Source organism: Hoplias malabaricus, chromosome 15 (assembly GCF_029633855.1).
Source record: "Hoplias malabaricus isolate fHopMal1 chromosome 15, fHopMal1.hap1, whole genome shotgun sequence".
NCBI classification, from domain to species: domain Eukaryota; kingdom Metazoa; phylum Chordata; class Actinopteri; order Characiformes; family Erythrinidae; genus Hoplias; species Hoplias malabaricus.
In genome coordinates this window covers 28147984-28171897 of record NC_089814.1, presented here as the reverse complement: position 1 = coordinate 28171897, position 23914 = coordinate 28147984, and the positions used below count along the sequence as shown (strand labels likewise).

The following is a 23914-nucleotide window of genomic DNA, read 5'->3' as shown; positions in this document are numbered from 1 at the left end:
AATAGCCGTCACAGGTAATTTCCATATACCATTTGTTGGTAATTGGTCACATGCTAACACACCGAGAAAATGTGTGTTAACAGCCACTTTGTCCATTACAGCAGACAGCTCCAACGTATTCATTAGTAATAATCCACTAAAACTTGTCTTCGGTTAGAGATTTCAATGATGCTGTCAAAAACAGCATACACAACCAAATTTACAGTATGCGGGAGCGGCTGTCTGAAACGGACCTCCAGTCTAATATTACCTGATTTGACCAAAGACACGTGTTAACCGCATTCTTCATCAGGTGTGAGGTTAAAAGCATACAGAGTGAAGCCCTGTAGGAAATCCTGCCTATCAATTGGCAATGCCTGGTTTTTCAGATGTCTTCCAGATGCAAGCGCTAACTGGAAGAATTCGCGCACGGCGGAACCAGTGTGGAAATCGGGTTGGTGTGGTTTGGCTGGAAATTGTTGGCCATCTAAATAGACCGCAAGAAACTCCAAGTTGTAATGTTTAAACGCGAAGGGGATTTTATTATAGGCGCCTGTGAATGCATCATTATCAACCATGGCTATTATCATAGACTTAGGTAGAGTCCCCAAGAACAAATTTTCTTGGTTAGAAACACGTGTTCCAGCAGGTATGGAAAAATTTTTTAGACACACTCTGTCAATGGGGTATTTAGCCATTGTTGACAACAATGTCTGGGCATGACCCAACCTTACAGCTGGTGACACAGATACTTTTTTGACAAATAACAATGCAGAGAGAATATTCACTTTGTATGCTAACACGTCATGCCGCATTAGACAGAAATCATCCTTATTACGTGTCATGCGAATTTTTATATCAACACCGTTAAGCATCAATTTCTCCTGAAAAAATATGTCGCTATGAATCGGGGTCAGCAGTTCTACCACATTACTAGCGTTTGTAAATGCGGCCCTCTTTGCCAAACCGCGATTGTTCCTTGCGGGGTTTGTTTCATCCATATGCCCTGCAGTGTCCAGATAAAAGAGGCCTGCAGAGAAGACAGTTTCCAGGGTGTCCCGACCATAGTTGGCGAGACATTCTATCATGCTACGGTATGGGTAGGTACTTGAACTCTGTGATACCAGCCTGTCTCCTAGGGACACGTCGACCTGTGAAAATATTGTAGCTCCAGGATAGTTTATCAACCCCACAGCGGCTCCGTCCTCAATGTCGCTTCCGTCAGGTTTTGTGATTTTAAGACGAAGGTATAATAGTGTGTTATTTAGATCCATAAAATCTTCACCATGGCCGGCTATGAAAAACTCCAGTGGGGCAGTGTCGGATATTGCTGACAGCGGCGGAATTTCGACATAAGTGTTTTTCTCAATAGCGGTTTGTGTTAAAGGTACTGTAAACAAGTCCAGTTCTGATTTAATACACTCCTCAGACATGCGATGAAGTAGAGCCATGATCAGAAAATGGTTTTAACAGGTTTCCTACAGGTCGAGGTTGTTGTCTGCTTCCCCTTACTCTTTCTTTTTGACACTATGTGCTTTTTCATCTCAAGCTTGGTTTTCTTAGCAGGACGGCCACGCCTCTTACCAGGGGGTCGTTTCACAGATTTCACAGCCATCACCAACATACCCGACCCATCTTGATTGTGTGCCATCATACGCGTCAGACCGTTACTGACAACATCGCTTACAATGTTTTTAGCAGCTGTTTTTAGATGTGGTTTGGCTATATTAAAACCCTTCTTGAATAACGGTATAGCCATTCTGAATAAATTTCTAAAAATCCCACCAAATCCCGCACCATACATTGTTGGGCTACCTGTATAGCCGGGTATGTGGCCTCCGGCCTGACTTTGATAGTAAGAAACGTAACGTTCAGGATCCATGGCCAGTCTGTTGAAAGATTCCATTTTCAAAACCTAATTCCTTGTTTTACAGGTCTAAAGTGTAGCTTTACAACCACTTTCCCATAAGAAAAATGTACGTGCTGGTTCTGATCGGTTTTCACTTCTATAGCGATATCGTTTATCTGTGATTTTGTTGTCGACACGTAGTGTGGCTTACTGTATCTAACTGTGACAATATCATGGTTGTTCCCTGATATATGTACACATCTTAACAGAGGTACAAAACTGTCACCAATTAATTGGTAATCAACAATGTCTGTGTAAACAAACATTGAGTAGAAACCACCATAGATGTCGACAGGGTGTGGCGCGTACTCTTTCTGTACGACATCCGGGTCATTTGTTTTAACTACTCACTCTAGTATCACACCCGGTTTAAAACCCAAGATGATGGCTAGTTTACCATTAAATATCAAACCGATATCAGATAACGTCTTAATAAATAACCTGTGACTTATTTGGTCATAAACAAGACCTATTGAATGGTCTGCTAGATGGATATTAATCTCAGCAACTAATGCCGGTATATGGTTATAATACCCTGTAGGTAGAGTTATTTATGTTGTTTTGCCCGATTTTTTTATCAATTACGCTAAATGTGGCATCTAGCTCACAAAAGGTTGTCCACGTTCGTGGGTATTGAAACTCTATCACCCCTACTTCCCAGTCACCTTTTAGATCGATTGGTTTCGCTAGTTTTGTTCTATAATTAGAAATTTGATTATCGGGGTATACCGACATAGACGAATTGCTCGGCAGTGTGACGCAAAAACCATTGTCCCCCATATTTGTCCTTTGATGTAAATGAACTAGTTCACAAAGTACAACACCTTTTAAGGCCTTTGTATGTCCACAACATCATTTTCAGGAACCCAGCTGTTAAATTTTGACGGCCAACCTAACCATTTCACTAAAACCATTGTTTTTTTACCCTGTTTTTTTTTATCCAAAATTTTTTCAACTTTGAATGCTTTTTCTGTAGACATGCGTATTTTTTGCAACTCTTCTTCATAGAAACGGCCGTGTATAATGTCACCGTCATAATCTTTCAATTTATAAATGGGTGGTTGTCGTCGGATACAGTCTGATATAGTGAAAAACTCCTGTGTATAGTTCTCCTCATACCCCTTTGTAAACGGACCCCTGACTTTAGAAATACGCACAACGTCACCAGTCTTGTACTTAAATATGGTTTTCTTGTCTAATTTGTTTCTCACACCATACAGCGTTTTAAACACGCTAGATTCGTTTTCTTTCGTCACATCAGCTGGCTTGGTTTTGATACTACGGTCATCATCATCATCATTCTCTTCTCCGCTTCTCCATTTCAGGGTCGCGGTGTGATACTACGGTGGTAACTATTATTGTAACCGCTCATAATATCTTGTAAAACATCAATGTACCTTTTGGAGTTTACAGCTGTTAGATAACGCCACATACGACTTTTTAGCGTTCTATTAAACCGCTCTATGACGCTGGCTTTTAGCTCACTACCTGTAGCAAAATGTGTGATTTTGTTTTTTGATACTAAATTTTGAAAATGTTTGTTGAAAAACTCTTTACCCCTGTCAGTCTGTAACTTTTGAGGAACTCTGCCTTCTTCTAATATGTTCGCAAATGCCTTTGAGACTTCTATACCAGACTTATTTTTTAACAGTCGAGCCCACGCATATTTGCTGAACACGTCAATACATGTCAACATATATTTATATCCGTCATTTTCCCTAGAATACGCACTCATATCAACAAGATCAGCTTGGAATTGAGCGTCAATGCCATATACTATAACCCGGTTTCTTTTGTAATTATGTCGTATGGGTTTGTGGAGTGTGTATGCATCCTCTCCAGATAACCAGTCTGAAAACTGTTGATCAGACAGACACAATCCTGTATTCTCTAAAACACCCCGTTTCAAACGATTTTTACCGCCTAATGAACCAGAATTAGACGGCGTGTAATATACCGTTCTCATAAGATTTGATGTGTCGATAGATGACATTGTTGAAAATAATGACCCACAGCTTTGTTTGTTTGACTGTTTTATTCACAATGCATCGGTGAAATCTAAAAAGTTTGCACACACATCTACATTTTTCTCAACTAGATATTCAACAAATGTTTCAATCACTTTACAAACATCAGTTGGTTGCTTTGTTGAAAGTTTTATCACACAAATGTCTATTATATATGTACATAGACAAAGCACATAACCAATTTTTACCACATTTTCACTCTTAGGCATGAGAGACAGTAATTTACTAATAGTCACAAGGGTTGATTCGTCAGAATCCCTGAAGATGAAGATATTTTGATGTGGAAGTTTTTTCATAATGAGTGTATAAACACAGCATTAGAGGTGATAGAATATATGGAGGAATTGCGCATTTGCCTAAATTCACTGGATATTTTCTCTTTATTTCCAAAGTGTCTCAAAAATGTAAAAGGCTCATTGAAGACACAATATTACAGACTATAAACATCCTCAAGATTAAGAAATTTTACTGTGGAGTTTTTTTCATAATGGCCCTGTGAATATAGCATGTGACATGATAGAATATAGAGAAATTGCACATTTTTCTAAATTCAATGGATATTTTCTCTTTATTTTCAATGAGTCTCAAAAATCTAACAGGCTCACTAAAGACACAATATAACATAATTATAAATATCTTGAAGATTAAGATATTTAGATGTGGAATTTTTTTTATAATGACCGTATAAACACAGCATTAGAAGTAATAGAATATGAGGAGTAATTGCGCATTTGGCTAAATTCACTGAATATTTTCCCTTTATTTTCAAAGTGTCTCAAAAATCTAAAAGGCTCACTGACGACACAATATTACAGACTATAAACATCCTGAAGATGAAGAAATTTTACTGAGGAACTTTTTTCATAATGGCCCTGTGAATACAGCATTTGACATGATAGAATATGGAGAGATTGCACATTTGTGTAAATTCATTGGATATTTTCTCTTTATTTTCAATGAGTCTCAAAAATCTAAAAGGCTCACTGGCGACACAATATTACAGACTATAAACATCCTCAAGATGAAGAAATTTTACTGAGGAATGTTTTTCATAATGGCCCTGTGAATATAGCATTTGACATGATAAAATATGGAGAAATTGCGCATTTGTCTAAATTCACTGGATGCTATCACTTTACTTTCAAAGTGTCTCAATAATTAGAAAAGCTCACTGAAGACACAATATAACAGAATATTAATACCCTGAATATGAAGATATTTTGATGTGGATTTTTTTAATTGCCCTATAACAGCAGTGGACATGATAGAATATGTGGAGACATCATGCATGTGCCTAATTTAATTGGACATTTTCTCTTTTTTATCAAAGAGTCTGAAACATGTCAACATATATTTATATCCGTCATTTTCCCTAGAATACGCACTCATATCAACAAGATCAGCTTGGAATTGAGCGTCAATGCCATATACTATAACCCGGTTTCTTTTGTAATTATGTCGTATGGGTTTGTGGAGTGTGTATGCATCCTCTCCAGATAACCAGTCTGAAAACTGTTGATCAGACAGACACAATCCTGTATTCTCTAAAACACCCCGTTTCAAACGATTTTTACCGCCTAATGAACCAGAATTAGACGCGTGTAATATACCGTTCTCATAAGATTTGATGTGTCGATAGATGACATTGTTGAAAATAATGACCCACAGCTTTGTTTGTTTGACTGTTTTATTCACAATGCATCGATGAAATCTAAAAAGTTTGCACACACATCTACATTTTTCTCAAGTAGATATTCAACAAATGTTTCAATCACTTTACAAACATCAATTGGTTGCTTTGTTGAAAGTTTTATCACACAAATGTCTATTATATATGTACATAGACAAAGCACATAACCAATTTTTACCACATTTTCACTCTTAGGCATGAGAGACAGTAATTTACTAATAGTCACAAGGGTTGATTCGTCAGAATCTATACATAACTGTGTCAAATGACACCAATCATGCGATGTTGATTTAACAATATTCATTTGGTTCTTGAAATTTTGTAAACGTTTAACATTGACATCATACACACTATTAATGAGTGTAAAATCATCCACACTATCGTCAATACATTTATACAACAAACGTGTCAATTCGCAGTTCACACGGTGTTTCAGCACACGCTTTGACAGACTTTGGTGTCCGCAAACTATCCCCATTTTCACTTAAACAGCTCTGCAAGTCTTTGAATCACCTTCCCAACAGTCAACGGCATCGCTGACAAACTGTTCAGAGGTTTGATCAATCAGGCTTTCTCTTAGTTCCTGCAGCTTTTCCACAATGTACGGCTCACATTGTAATTCACAGACGACTGTTTCAACACATCCTTGAATTTTTAGAAGGGGTAGTTCTATTCCAAAACACTTTAGAAGCCCAGCTATGGCATGTTTTAAGGCAGGCGTGAACAATGTCCTTGTTATATCTTTATAGTATTTTTCAAAAAAGAAGATATCAGGTTCAAACAGACACGAATGTCGAAGTTGACTAGGGTGATCCACTTCACAACCAAGACATGTTTCCTTCAGCTTATTGTTTATGATGTGTTGTAGGATTACAACGACAGTGGACTTTATCAGTTTTAGCGCCGTAGAGCTTACTTGCCCATCCACCACATCAATCGGAGCAGATATAGCGTTGTCTTCAGGAGCTTCAGCGATTGTCAGTTGTCTAGCCATCAACGTTGCCACATCATCCATCGGGTCTTGTCGAAAAACATGCGGGTTCACAATGTCCACACAACTGAGATCATCACCATATTGACCCAACAAACTGTTGTCTGATACCGCTTTGGCAACCGCCGTCAATTCACCATAGCTGTAGTTTACAAGCCCATGACCCGTGTCAGTCGGCGTATATTCAATGTCCGACAGTTGATAATTTCCACACCACATAGGTCCACGGGTGTCGGGATGGTCTGCTGGAAGAATGTCCTCAAACATGATGGCTTGCGTGTTGTTAGTGTCTTGACTTCGTGTGGTTTCAGTGCCGGCTTATGTTTCTTTTAACAGACATCACTGGAAGGCGTTGATCCACTTTTGACCATCCCACAAACGTCATAAGCCAGAGAATCAAACAGGTTAATTTTAACACCCCTAAAATATTCGCGAGGGCTGCTACCAAATGCTTTACCATGCCGTTTCTTCCTTGGCGCAAAAGCAACGTTGGTTTCAGAACTAATAGTTGTTGTAACTGTAGATTCTCTTAAAAGCGACTGATTTACACACACTGTAGACATTTTAAAAAGCGTTTAGCCATAGAAATCCACCAGGGTCATTTTAAATACCACATGCAAGCACAACCCACCCCAACATGTTGGGGGTTGTGAGGGTGTCAGGGGGTGGGGTGTAGGTGTGAGGGGAAGCCTATATAAAGACATCCTGTACTGACCTGTCACCTGAGTCATAAATCAGGGGTCATAAATCAAGGGGTCATAAATCATTCACAGAGGTGTTTGACAGAAGGTGTAGGATATATACTACTGATTTTTCTCTTTTTTATCAAAGAGTCTGAAACATCTAAAAGGCTTACTGAAGACACAATATAACAGACGATTAATAGCCTGAAGATGAAGAAATTTTGCAGTGGATTTTTATTATAATGACCTTGTAAACACAGCATTAGAGATAATAGGATTATTTGGAGAAATTGCGCATTTGTCTAAATTCACTGGATATTATCTCTTTATTTTCAAAGTGTCCCAAAAATGTAAAAGGCTCATTGAAGACACAATATTACAGACTATAAACATCCTGAAGATGAAGAAATTCTACTGTGGAATTTTTTTCATAATGGCACTGTGAATACAGCATTTGACATGATAGAATATGGAGAAATTGCACATTTGTTTAAATTCACTGGATATTTTCTCTTTATTTTCAATGAGTCTCAAAAATCTAAAAGGCTCACTGAAGACACAACATAACAGACGATTAATATACTGAAGATGAAGAAATGTTGCTGTGGAATTTTTGTGATAGTGACCTTGTAAGCACAGCATTAGACAGAATAGAATTATGTGGAGAAATTGCACATTTGTCTAAATTCACTGGATATTTTCTCTTTATTTTCAATGAGTCTCAAACATCTAACAGTTTCACTGAAGACACAATATAACATACTAGAAACTTCCTGAAGATGAAGATATTTTGATGTGGAAGTTTTTTCATAATGAGTGTATAAACACAGCATTAGAGGTGATAGAATATATGGAGGAATTGCGCATTTGCCTAAATTCACTGGATATTTTCTCTTTATTTCCAAAGTGTTTCAAAAATGTAAAAGGCTCATTGAAGACACAATATTACAGACTATAAACATCCTCAAGATTAAGAAATTTTACTGTGGAGTTTTTTTCATAATGGCCCTGTGAATATAGCATGTGACATGATAGAATATAGAGAAATTGCACATTTTTCTAAATTCAATGGATATTTTCTCTTTATTTTCAATGAGTCTCAAAAATCTAAAAGGCTCACTGACGACACAATATTACAGACTATAAACATCCTCAAGATGAAGAAATTTTACTGAGGAATGTTTTTCATAATGGCCCTGTGAATATAGCATTTGACATGATAAAATATGGAGAAATTGCGCATTTGTCTAAATTCACTGGATGCTATCACTTTACTTTCAAAGTGTCTCAATAATTAGAAAAGCTCACTGAAGACACAATATAACAGAATATTAATACCCGGAATATGAAGATATTTTGATGTGGATTGTTTTTTAATTGCCCTATAACAGCAGTGGACATGATAGAATATGTGGAGAAATCATACATGTGCCTAAATTAATTGGACATTTTCTCTTTTTTATCAAAGAGTCTCAAACATCTAAAAGGCTCACTGAAGACACAGTATAACAGACGATTAATATCCTGAAGATGAAGAAATTTTGCTGTGGATTTTTATTATAATGACCTGGTAAACATAGCATTAGAGATAATAGAATTATGTGGAGAAATTGCGCATTTGTCTAAATTCACTGGATATTATCTCTTTATTTTCAAAGTGTCTCAAAAATGTAAAAGGCTCATCGAAGACACAATATTACAGACTATAAACGTCCTCAAGATGAAGAAATTCTACTGTGGAATTTTCTTCATAATGGCTCTGTGAATACAGCATTTGACATGATAGAATATGGAGAAATTGCACATTTGTGTAAATTCATTCTCTTTATTTTCAATGAGTCTCAAACATCTAACAGGTTCACTGAAGACACAATATAACATACTATAAATTTCATGAAGATGAAGAAATTTTGCTGTGGATTTTTATTATAATGACCTGGTAAACATAGCATTAGAGATAATAGAATTATGTGGAGAAATTGCACATTTGTCTAAATTCACTGGATATTTTCTCTTTATTTTCAATGAGTCTCAAAAATCTAAAAGGCTCACTGAAGACACAATATAACAGATGATTAAAATCTTGAAGATGAAGAAATGTTGCTGTGGAATTTTTTTCATAATGACCTTGTAAACACAGCATTAGACAGAATAGAATTATGTGGAGAAATTGCACATTTGTCTAAATTCACTGGATATTTTCTCTTTATTTTCAATGAGTCTCAAACATCTAATAGGTTCACTGAAGACAAAATATAACATACTATAAATTTCCTGAAGATGAAGAAATTTTGCTGTGGATTTTTATTATAATGACCTGGTAAACATAGCATTAGAGATAATAGAATTATGTTGATAAATTGCGCATTTGTCTAAATTCACTGGATATTATCTCTTTATTTTCAAAGTGTCTCAAAAATGTAAAAGGCTCATCGAAGACACAATATAACAGACTATGAACGTCCTGAAGATGAAGAAACTCTACTGTGGAATTTTCTTCATAATGGCCCTGTGAATACAGCATTTGACATGATAGAATATGGAGAAATTGCACATTTGTGTAAATTCATTTGATATTTTCTCTTTATTTTCAATAAGTCTCTAAAATCTAAAAGGCTCACTGACGACACAATATTACAGACTATAAACATCCTCAAGATGAAGAAATTTTACTGAGGAACTTTTTTCATAATGGCCCTGTGAATATAGCATTTGACATGATAAAATATGGAGAAATTGAGCATTTGTCTAAATTCACTGGATGCTATCACTTTATTTTCAAAGTGTCTCAATAATTAGAAAATCTCACTGAAGACACAATATAACAGAATATTAATACCCGGAATATGAAGATATTTTGATGTGGATTGTTTTTTAATTGCCCTATAACAGCAGTGGACATGATAGAATATGTGGAGAAATCATACATGTGCCTAAATTAATTGGACATTTTCTCTTTTTTATCAAAGAGTCTCAAACATCTAAAAGGCTCACTGAAGACACAGTATAACAGACGATTAATATCCTGAAGATGAAGAATTTTTGCTGTGGATTTTTATTATAATGACCTGGTAAACATAGCATTAGAGATAATAGAATTATGTGGAGAAATTGCACATTTGTCTAAATTCACTGGATATTTTCTCTTTATTTTCAATGAGTCTCAAAAATCTAAAAGGCTCACTGAAGACACAATATAACAGACAATTAATATCTTGAAGATGAAGAAATTTTGCTGTGAATTTTTATTATAATGTCCTGGTAAACATAGCATTAGAGATAATAGAATTATGTGGAGAAATTGCGCATTTGTCTAAATTCACTGGATATTATCTCTTTATTTTCAAAGTGTCTCAAAAATGTAAAAGGCTCATCGAAGACACAATATTACAGACTATAAACGTCCTCAAGATGAAGAAATTCTACTGTGGAATTTTCTTCATATTGGCCCTGTGAATACAGCATTTGACATGATGTAATATGGAGAAATTGCACATTTGTGTAAATTCATTCTCTTTATTTTCAATGAGTCTCAAAAATCTAAAAGGCTCACTGAAGACACAATATAACAGACGATTAATATACTGAAGATGAAGAAATGTTGCTGTGGAAGTTTTTTCATAATGACCTTGTAAACACAGCATTAGACAGAATAGAATTATGTGGAGAAATTGCACAATTGTCTAAATTCACTGCATTAGAGCTGATAGAATATATGGAGGAATTGCGCATTTGTCAAAATTCACTGAATATTTTCTCTTTATTTTCAATGAATCTCAAAAATCTAAAAGGCTCACTGAAGACACAATATAACAAACGATTAATATCTTGAAGATGAAGAAATGTTGCTGTGGAATTTTTTTCATAATGACCCTGTGAATACAGCATTTGACATGATAGAATATGGAGAAATTGCACATTTGTCTAAATTCACTGGATATTTTCTCTTTATTTTCAATGAGTCTCAAATTTCTAGAAGGCTCACTGAAGACACAATATAACAGACGATTAATATACTGAAGATGAAGAAATGTTGCTGTGGAAGTTTTTTCATAATGACCTTGTAAACACAGCATTAGACAGAATAGAATTATGTGGAGAAATTGCACAATTGTCTAAATTCACTGCATTAGAGCTGATAGAATATATGGAGGAATTGCGCATTTGTCAAAATTCACTGGATATTATCTCTTTATTTTCAAAGTGTCTCAAAAATGTAAAAGGCTCATCGAAGACACAATATAACAGACTATGAACGTCCTGAAGATGAAGAAACTCTACTGTGGAATTTTCTTCATAATGGCCCTGTGAATACAGCATTTGACATGATAGAATATGGAGAAATTGCACATTTGTGTAAATTCATTTGATATTTTCTCTTTATTTTCAATAAGTCTCTAAAATCTAAAAGGCTCACTGACGACACAATATTACAGACTATAAACATCCTCAAGATGAAGAAATTTTACTGAGGAACTTTTTTCATAATGGCCCTGTGAATATAGCATTTGACATGATAAAATATGGAGAAATTGAGCATTTGTCTAAATTCACTGGATGCTATCACTTATTTTCAAAGTTTCTCAATAATTAGAAAAGCTCACTGAAGACACAATATAACAGAATATTAATACCCGGAATATGAAGATATTTTGATGTGGATTGTTTTTTAATTGCCCTATAACAGCAGTGGACATGATAGAATATGTGGAGAAATCATACATGTGCCTAAATTAATTGGACATTTTCTCTTTTTTATCAAAGAGTCTCAAACATCTAAAAGGCTCACTGAAGACACAGTATAACAGATGATTAATATCCTGAAGATGAAGAATTTTTGCTGTGGATTTTTATTATAATGACCTGGTAAACATAGCATTAGAGATAATAGAATTATGTGGAGAAATTGCACATTTGTCTAAATTCACTGGATATTTTCTCTTTATTTTCAATGAGTCTCAAAAATCTAAAAGGCTCACTGAAGACACAATATAACAGACAATTAATATCTTGAAGATGAAGAAATTTTGCTGTGAATTTTTATTATAATGTCCTGGTAAACATAGCATTAGAGATAATAGAATTATGTGGAGAAATTGCGCATTTGTCTAAATTCACTGGATATTATCTCTTTATTTTCAAAGTGTCTCAAAAATGTAAAAGGCTCATCGAAGACACAATATTACAGACTATAAACGTCCTCAAGATGAAGAAATTCTACTGTGGAATTTTCTTCATATTGGCCCTGTGAATACAGCATTTGACATGATATAATATGGAGAAATTGCACATTTGTGTAAATTCATTCTCTTTATTTTCAATGAGTCTCAAAAATCTAAAAGGCTCACTGAAGACACAATATAACAGACGATTAATATACTGAAGATGAAGAAATGTTGCTGTGGAAGTTTTTTCATAATGACCTTGTAAACACAGCATTAGACAGAATAGAATTATGTGGAGAAATTGCACAATTGTCTAAATTCACTGCATTAGAGCTGATAGAATATATGGAGGAATTGCGCATTTGTCAAAATTCACTGAATATTTTCTCTTTATTTTCAATGAATCTCAAAAATCTAAAAGGCTCACTGAAGACACAATATAACAAACGATTAATATCTTGAAGATGAAGAAATGTTGCTGTGGAATTTTTTTCATAATGACCCTGTGAATACAGCATTTGACATGATAGAATATGGAGAAATTGCACATTTGTCTAAATTCACTGGATATTTTCTCTTTATTTTCAATGAGTCTCAAATTTCTAGAAGGCTCACTGAAGACACAATATAACAGACAATTAATATCTTGAAGATGAAGAAATGTTGCTGTGGAATTTTTGTCATAGTGACCTAGTAAGCACAGCATAAGACAAAATAGAATTATGTGGAGAAATTGCACATTTGTCTAAATTCACTGGATATTTTCTCTTTATTTTCAATGAGTCTCAAACATCTATCAGGTTCACTGAAGACACAATATAACATACTATAAATTTCCTGAAGATGAAGATATTTTGATGTGGAAGTTTTTTCATAATGACCGTATAAACACAGCATTAGAGGTGATAGAATATGAGGAGGAAATGCGCATTTGACTAACTTCACTGAATATTTTCCCTTTATTTTCAAAGTGTCTCAAAAATCTAAAAGGCTCACTGACGACACAATATTATAGACTATAAACATCCTCAAGATGAAGAAATTTTACTGAGGAATGTTTTTCATAATGGCCCTGTGAATATAGCATTTGACACGATCGAATATGGAGAAATTGCGCATTTTTCTAAATTCAATGTATATTTTCTCTTTATTTTCAATGAGTCTCAAACATCTAACAGGTTCACTGAAGACACAATATAACATACTATAAATTTCCTGAAGATGAAGATATTTTGATGTGGAAGTTTTTTCATAATGACCGTATAAACACAGCATTAGAGGTGATAGAATATATGGAGGAATTGCGCATTTGCCTAAATTCACTGGATATTTTCCCTTTATTTCCAAAGTGTCTCAAAAATGTAAAAGGCTCACTGACGACACAATATTACAAACTATAAACATCCTCAAGATGAAGAAATTTTACTGAGGAACTTTTTTCATAATGGCCCTGTGAATACAGCATTTGACATGATAGAATATGGAGAAATTGCACATTTGTCTAAATTCACTGGATGCTATCACTTTACTTTCAAAGTGTCTCAATAATTAGAAAAGCTCACTGAAGACACAATATAACAGAATATTAATACCCTGAATATGAAGATATTTTGATGTGGATTTTTTTTAATTGCCCTATAACAGCAGTGGACATGATAGAATATGTGGAGACATCATGCATGTGCCTAATTTAATTGGACATTTTCTCTTTTTTATCAAAGAGTCTGAAACTTCTAAAAGGCTTACTGAAGACACAATATAACAGACGATTAATAGCCTGAAGATGAAGAAATTTTGCAGTGGATTTTTATTATAATGACCTTGTAAACACAGCATTAGAGATAATAGGATTATTTGGAGAAATTGCGCATTTGTCTAAATTCACTGGATATTATCTCTTTATTTTCAAAGTGTCCCAAAAATGTAAAAGGCTCATCAAAGACACAATATTACAGACTATAAACATCCTGAAGATGAAGAAATTCTACTGTGGAATTTTTTTCATAATGGCCCTGTGAATACAGCATTTGACATGATAGAATATGGAGAAATTGCACATTTGTCTAAATTCACTGGATATTTTCTCTTTATTTTCAATGAGTCTCAAACATCTAACAGGTTCACTGAAGACACAATATAACATACTATAAATTTCCTGAAGATGAAGATATTTTGATGTGGAAGTTTTTTCATAAAAACCGTATAAACACAGCATTAGAGGTGATAGAATATATGGAGGAATTGCGCATTTGCCTAAATTCACTGGATATTTTCCCTTTATTTCCAAAGTGTCTCAAAAATGTAAAAGGCTCACTGACGACACAATATTACAAACTATAAACATCCTCAAGATGAAGAAATTTTACTGAGGAACTTTTTTCATAATGTTCCCTGTGAATACAGCATTTGACATGATAGAATATGGAGAAATTGCACATTTGTGTAAATTCATTGGATATTTTCTCTTTATTTTCAATGAGTCTCAAAAATCTAAAAGGCTCACTGAAGACACAATATAACAAACGATTAATATCTTGAAGATGAAGAAATATTGCTGTGGAATGTTTTTCATAATGGCCCTGTGAATATAGCATTTGACATGATAAAATATGGAGAAATTGCGCATTTGTCTAAATTCACTGAATGCTATCACTTTACTTTCAAAGTGTCTCAATAATTAGAAAAGCTCACTGAAGACACAATATAACAGAATATTAATACCCTGAATATGAAGATATTCTGATGTGGATTGTTTTTTAATTGCCCTATAACAGCAGTGGACATGATAGAATATGTGGAGACATCATGCATGTGCCTAATTTAATTGGACATTTTCTCTTTTTTATCAAAGAGTCTCAAACATCTAAAAGGCTTACTGAAGACACAATATAACAGACAACTAATAGCCTGAAGATGAAGAAATTTTGCAGTGGATTTTTATTATAATGACCTTGTAAACACAGCATTAGAGATAATAGGATTATTTGGAGAAATTGCGCATTTGTCTAAATTCACTGGATATTATCTCTTTATTTTCAAAGTGTCCCAAAAATGTAAAAGGCTCATCGAAGACACAATATTACAGACTATAAACATCCTGAAGATGAAGAAATTCTACTGTGGAATTTTTTTCATAATGGCCCTTTGAATACAGCATTTGACATAGAATATGGAGAAATTGCACATTTGTCTAAATTCACTGGATATTTTCTCTTTATTTTCAATGAGTCTCAAACATCTAACACGTTCACTGAAGACACAATATAACATACTATACATTTCCTGAAGATGAAGATATTTTGATGTGGAAGTTTTTTCATAATGACCGTATAAACACAGCATTAGAGGTGATAGAATATATGGAGGAATTGCGCATTTGCCTAAATTCACTGGATATTTTCCCTTTATTTCCAAAGTGTCTCAAAAATGTAAAAGGCTCACTGACGACACAATATTACAGACTATAAACATCCTCAAGATGAAGAAATTTTACTGAGGAACTTTTTTCATAATGTTCCCTGTGAATAAAGCATTTGACATGATAGAATATGGAGAAATTGCACATTTGTGTAAATTCAATGGATATTTTCTCTTTATTTTCAATGAGTCTCAAAAATCTAAAAGGCTCACTGACGACACAATATTACAGACTATAAACACAGCATTAGAGGTGATAGAATATATGGAGGAATTGCGCATTTGCCTAAATTCACTGGATATTTTCCCTTTATCTCCAAAGTGTCTCAAAAATGTAAAAGGCTCACTGATGACACAATATTACAGACTATAAACATCCTCAAGAAGAAGAAATTTTACTGAGGAACTTTTTTCATAATGTTCCCTGTGAATACAGCATTTGACATGATAGAATATGGAGAAATTGCACATTTGTGTAAATTCATTGGATATTTTCTCTTTATTTTCAATGAGTCTCAAAAATCTAAAAGGCTCACTGACGACACAATATTACAGACTATAAACATCCTCAAAATGAAGAAATTTTACTGAGGAATGTTTTTCATAATGGCCCTGTGAATATAGCATTTGACATGATAAAATATGGAGAAATTGCGCATTTGTCTAAATTCACTGGATGCTATCACTTTACTTTCAAAGTGTCTCAATAATTAGAAAAGCTCACTGAAGACACAATATAACAGAATATTAATACCCTGAATATGAAGATATTCTGATGTGGATTGTTTTTTAATTGCCCTATAACAGCAGTGGACATGATAGAATATGTGGAGACATCATGCATGTGCCTAATTTAATTGGACATTTTCTCTTTTTTATCAAAGAGTCTCAAACATCTAAAAGGCTTACTGAAGACACAATATAACAGACAACTAATAGCCTGAAGATGAAGAAATTTTGCAGTGGATTTTTATTATAATGACCTTGTAAACACAGCATTAGAGATAATAGGATTATTTGGAGAAATTGCGCATTTGTCTAAATTCACTGGATATTATCTCTTTATTTTCAAAGTGTCCCAAAAATGTAAAAGGCTCATCGAAGACACAATATTACAGACTATAAACATCCTGAAGATGAAGAAATTCTACTGTGGAATTTTTTTCATAATGGCCCTGTGAATACAGCATTTGACATGATAGAATATGGAGAAATTGCACATTTGTCTAAATTCACTGGATGCTATCACTTTACTTTCAAAGTGTCTCAATAATTAGAAAAGCTCACTGAAGACACAATATAACAGAATATTAATACCCTGAATATGAAGATATTTTGATGTGGATTTTTTTTAATTGCCCTATAACAGCAGTGGACATGATAGAATATGTGGAGACATCATGCATGTGCCTAATTTAATTGGACATTTTCTCTTTTTTATCAAAGAGTCTGAAACTTCTAAAAGGCTTACTGAAGACACAATATAACAGACGATTAATAGCCTGAAGATGAAGAAATTTTGCAGTGGATTTTTATTATAATGACCTTGTAAACACAGCATTAGAGATAATAGGATTATTTGGAGAAATTGCGCATTTGTCTAAATTCACTGGATATTATCTCTTTATTTTCAAAGTGTCCCAAAAATGTAAAAGGCTCATCAAAGACACAATATTACAGACTATAAACATCCTGAAGATGAAGAAATTCTACTGTGGAATTTTTTTCATAATGGCCCTGTGAATACAGCATTTGACATGATAGAATATGGAGAAATTGCACATTTGTCTAAATTCACTGGATATTTTCTCTTTATTTTCAATGAGTCTCAAACATCTAACAGGTTCACTGAAGACACAATATAACATACTATAAATTTCCTGAAGATGAAGATTTTTTGATGTGGAAGTTTTTTCATAAAAACCGTATAAACACAGCATTAGAGGTGATAGAATATATGGAGGAATTGCGCATTTGCCTAAATTCACTGGATATTTTCCCTTTATTTCCAAAGTGTCTCAAAAATGTAAAAGGCTCACTGACGACACAATATTACAAACTATAAACATCCTCAAGATGAAGAAATTTTACTGAGGAACTTTTTTCATAATGTTCCCTGTGAATACAGCATTTGACATGATAGAATATGGAGAAATTGCACATTTGTGTAAATTCATTGGATATTTTCTCTTTATTTTCAATGAGTCTCAAAAATCTAAAAGGCTCACTGACGACACAATATTACAGACTATAAACATCCTCAAGATGAAGAAATTTTACTGAGGAACTTTTTTCATAATGTTCCCTGTGAATACAGCATTTGACATGATAGAATATGGAGAAATTGCACATTTGTGTAAATTCATTGGATATTTTCTCTTTATTTTCAATGAGTCTCAAAAATCTAAAAGGCTCACTGAAGACACAATATAACAAACGATTAATATCTTGAAGATGAAGAAATGTTGCTGTGGAATGTTTTTCATAATGGCCCTGTGAATATAGCATTTGACATGATAAAATATGGAGAAATTGCGCATTTGTCTAAATTCACTGAATGCTATCACTTTACTTTCAAAGTGTCTCAATAATTAGAAAAGCTCACTGAAGACACAATATAACAGAATATTAATACCCTGAATATGAAGATATTCTGATGTGGATTGTTTTTTAATTGCCCTATAACAGCAGTGGACATGATAGAATATGTGGAGACATCATGCATGTGCCTAATTTAATTGGACATTTTCTCTTTTTTATCAAAGAGTCTCAAACATCTAAAAGGCTTACTGAAGACACAATATAACAGACAACTAATAGCCTGAAGATGAAGAAATTTTGCAGTGGATTTTTATTATAATGACCTTGTAAACACAGCATTAGAGATAATAGGATTATTTGGAGAAATTGCGCATTTGTCTAAATTCACTGGATATTATCTCTTTATTTTCAAAGTGTCCCAAAAATGTAAAAGGCTCATCGAAGACACAATATTACAGACTATAAACATCCTGAAGATGAAGAAATTCTACTGTGGAATTTTTTTCATAATGGCCCTTTGAATACAGCATTTGACATAGAATATGGAGAAATTGCACATTTGTCTAAATTCACTGGATATTTTCTCTTTATTTTCAATGAGTCTCAAACATCTAACACGTTCACTGAAGACACAATATAACATACTATACATTTCCTGAAGATGAAGATATTTTGATGTGGAAGTTTTTTCATAATGACCGTATAAACACAGCATTAGAGGTGATAGAATATATGGAGGAATTGCGCATTTGCCTAAATTCACTGGATATTTTCCCTTTATTTCCAAAGTGTCTCAAAAATGTAAAAGGCTCACTGACGACACAATATTACAGACTATAAACATCCTCAAGATGAAGAAATTTTACTGAGGAACTTTTTTCATAATGTTCCCTGTGAATAAAGCATTTGACATGATAGAATATGGAGAAATTGCACATTTGTGTAAATTCAATGGATATTTTCTCTTTATTTTCAATGAGTCTCAAAAATCTAAAAGGCTCACTGACGACACAATATTACAGACTATAAACACAGCATTAGAGGTGATAGAATATATGGAGGAATTGCGCATTTGCCTAAATTCACTGGATATTTTCCCTTTATCTCCAAAGTGTCTCAAAAATGTAAAAGGCTCACTGATGACACAATATTACAGACTATAAACATCCTCAAGAAGAAGAAATTTTACTGAGGAACTTTTTTCATAATGTTCCCTGTGAATACAGCATTTGACATGATAGAATATGGAGAAATTGCACATTTGTGTAAATTCATTGGATATTTTCTCTTTATTTTCAATGAGTCTCAAAAATCTAAAAGGCTCACTGACGACACAATATTACAGACTATAAACATCCTCAAAATGAAGAAATTTTACTGAGGAATGTTTTTCATAATGGCCCTGTGAATATAGCATTTGACATGATAAAATATGGAGAAATTGCGCATTTGTCTAAATTCACTGGATGCTATCACTTTACTTTCAAAGTGTCTCAATAATTAGAAAAGCTCACTGAAGACACAATATAACAGAATATTAATACCCTGAATATGAAGATATTCTGATGTGGATTGTTTTTTAATTGCCCTATAACAGCAGTGGACATGATAGAATATGTGGAGACATCATGCATGTGCCTAATTTAATTGGACATTTTCTCTTTTTTATCAAAGAGTCTCAAACATCTAAAAGGCTTACTGAAGACACAATATAACAGACAACTAATAGCCTGAAGATGAAGAAATTTTGCAGTGGATTTTTATTATAATGACCTTGTAAACACAGCATTAGAGATAATAGGATTATTTGGAGAAATTGCGCATTTGTCTAAATTCACTGGATATTATCTCTTTATTTTCAAAGTGTCCCAAAAATGTAAAAGGCTCATCGAAGACACAATATTACAGACTATAAACATCCTGAAGATGAAGAAATTCTACTGTGGAATTTTTTTCATAATGGCCCTGTGAATACAGCATTTGACATGATAGAATATGGAGAAATTGCACATTTGTCTAAATTCACTGGATATTTTCTCTTTATTTTCAAAGAGTCTCAAACATCTAACAGGTTCACTGAAGACACAATATAACAGATGATTAATATCTTGAAGATGAAGAAATGTTGCTGTGGAATTTTTTTCATAATGACCTTGTAAACACAGCATTAGACAGAATAGAATTATGTGGAGAAATTGCACATTTGTCTAAATTCACTGGATATTTTCTCTTTATTTTCAATGAGTCTCAAACATCTAACAGGTTCACTGAAGACACAATATAACATACTATAAATTTCCTGAAGATGAAGATATTTTGATGTGGAAGTTTTTTCATAAAAACTGTATAAACACAGCATTAGAGGTGATAGAATATATGGAGGAATTGCGCATTTGCCTAAATTCACTGGATATTTTCTCTTTATTTCCAAAGTGTCTCAAAAATGTAAAAGGCTCACTGACGACACAATATTACAAACTATAAACATCCTCAAGATGAAGAAATTTTACTGAGGAACTTTTTTCATAATGTTCCCTGTGAATACAGCATTTGACATGATAGAATATGGAGAAATTGCACATTTGTGTAAATTCATTGGATATTTTCTCTTTATTTTCAATGAGTCTCAAAAATCTAAAAGGCTCACTGACGACACAATATTACAGACTATAAACACAGCATTAGAGGTGATAGAATATATGGAGGAATTGCGCATTTGCCTAAATTCACTGGATATTTTCCCTTTATTTCCAAAGTGTCTCAAAAATGTAAAAGGCTCACTGACGACACAATATTACAGACTATAAACATCCTCAAGATGAAGAAATTTTACTGAGGAACTTTTTTCATAATGTTCCCTGTGAATACAGCATTTGACATGATAGAATATGGAGAAATTGCACATTTGTGTAAATTCATTGGATATTTTCTCTTTATTTTCAATGAGTCTCAAAAATCTAAAAGGCTCACTGACGACACAATATTACAGACTATAAACATCCTCAAGATGAAGAAATTTTACTGAGGAATGTTTTTCATAATGGCCCTGTGAATATAGCATTTGACATGATAAAATATGGAGAAATTGCGCATTTGTCTAAATTCACTGGATGCTATCACTTTACTTTCAAAGTGTCTCAATAATTAGAAAAGCTCACTGAAGACACAATATAACAGAAAATTAATACCCTGAATATGAAGATATTCTGATGTGGATTGTTTTTTAATTGCCCTATAACAGAAGTGGACATGATAGAATATGTGGAGACATCATGCACGTGCCTAATTTAATTGGACATTTTCTCTTTTTTATCAAAGAGTCTCAAACATCTAAAAGGCTTACTGAAGACACAATATAACAGACGATTAATAGCCTGAAGATGAAGAAATTTTGCAGTGGATTTTTATTATAATGACCTTGTAAGCACAGCATTAGAGATAATAGGATTATTTGGAGAAATTGCGCATTTGTCTAAATTCACTGGATATTTTCTCTTTATTTTCAATGAGTCTCAAAAATCTAAAAGGCTCACTGACGACACAATATTACAGACTATAAACATCCTCAAGATGAAGAAATTTTACTGAGGAATGTTTTTCATAATGGCCCTGTGAATATAGCATTTGACATGATAAAATATGGAGAAATTGCGCATTTGTCTAAATTCACTGGATGCTATCACTTTACTTTCAAAGTGTCTCAATAATTAGAAAAGCTCACTGAAGACACAATATAACAGAATATTAATACCCTGAATATGAAGATATTTTGATGTGGATTTTTTTTAATTGCCCTATAACAGCAGTGGACATGATAGAATATGTGGAGACATCATGCATGTGCCTAATTTAATTCGACATTTTCTCTTTTTTATCAAAGAGTCTCAAACATCTAAAAGGCTTACTGAAGACACAATATAACAGACGATTAATAGCCTGAAGATGAAGAAATTTTGCAGTGGATTTTTATTATAATGACCTTGTAAACACAGCATTAGAGATAATAGGATTATTTGGAGAAATTGCGCATTTGTCTAAATTCACTGGATATTTTCTCTTTATTTTCAATGAGTGTCAAAAATCTAAAAGGCTCACTGACGACACAATATTACAGACTATAAACATCCTCAAGATGAAGAAATTTTACTGAGGAATGTTTTTCATAATGGTCCTGTGAATATAGCATTTGACATGATAAAATATGGAGAAATTGCGCATTTGTCTAAATTCACTGGATGCTATCACTTTACTTTCAAAGTGTCTCAATAATTAGAAAAGCTCACTGAAGACACAATATAACAGAATATTAATACCCTGAATATGAAGATATTTTGATGTGGATTTTTTTTAATTGCCCTATAACAGCAGTGGACATGATAGAATATGTGGAGACATCATGCATGTGCCTAATTTAATTGGACATTTTCTCTTTTTTATCAAAGAGTCTGAAACATCTAAAAGGCTTACTGAAGACACAATAAAAAAGACGATTAATAGCCTGAAGATGAAGAAATTTTGCAGTGGATTTTTATTATAATGACCTTGTAAACACAGCATTAGAGATAATAGGATTATTTGGAGAAATTGAGCATTTGTCTAAATTCACTGGATATTATCTCTTTATTTTCAAAGTGTCCCAAAAATGTAAAAGGCTCATCGAAGACACAATATTACAGACTATAAACATCCTAAAGATGATGACATTTTACTGTGGAATTTTTTTCATAATGGCCCTGTGAATACAGCATTTGACATGATAGAATATGGAGAAATTGCACATTTGTCTAAATTCACTGGATATTTTCTCTTTATTTTCAATGAGTCTCAAACATCTAACAGGTTCACTGAAGACACAATATAACATACTATAAATTTCCTGAAGATGAAGATATTTTGATGTGGAAGTTTTTTCATAAAAACCGTATAAACACAGCATTAGAGGTGATAGAATATATGGAGGAATTGCGCATTTGCCTAAATTCACTGGATATTTTCCCTTTATTTCCAAAGTGTCTCAAAAATGTAAAAGGCTCACTGACGACACAATATTACAAACTATAAACATCCTCAAGATGAAGAAATTTTACTGAGGAACTTTTTTCATAATGTTCCCTGTGAATACAGCATTTGACATGATAGAATATGGAGAAATTGCACATTTGTGTAAATTCATTGGATATTTTCTCTTTATTTTCAATGAGTCTCAAAAATCTAAAAGGCTCACTGACGACACAATATTACAGACTATAAACACAGCATTAGAGGTGATAGAATATATGGAGGAATTGCGCATTTGCCTAAATTCACTGGATATTTTCCCTTTATTTCCAAAGTGTCTCAAAAATGTAAAAGGCTCACTGACGACACAATATTACAGACTATAAACATCCTCAAGATGAAGAAATTTTACTGAGGAACTTTTTTCATAATGTTCCCTGTGAATACAGCATTTGACATGATAGAATATGGAGAAATTGCACATTTGTGTAAATTCATTGGATATTTTCTCTTT

The 23914-nt window shown here is 33.5% G+C and overlaps 1 protein-coding gene across 1 annotated transcript; it reads right to left on the bottom strand.

Annotated features, from left to right (window-relative positions):
• Window positions 1–272: 272 nt before the first annotated feature.
• LOC136668061 (uncharacterized protein F54H12.2-like) lies at window positions 273–1430 on the bottom strand. Its single transcript, XM_066645306.1, has one exon. The coding sequence runs from the start codon at window positions 1428–1430 to the stop codon at window positions 273–275; it is 1158 nt and encodes a 385-aa protein (XP_066501403.1).
• Window positions 1431–23914: the final 22484 nt, after the last annotated feature.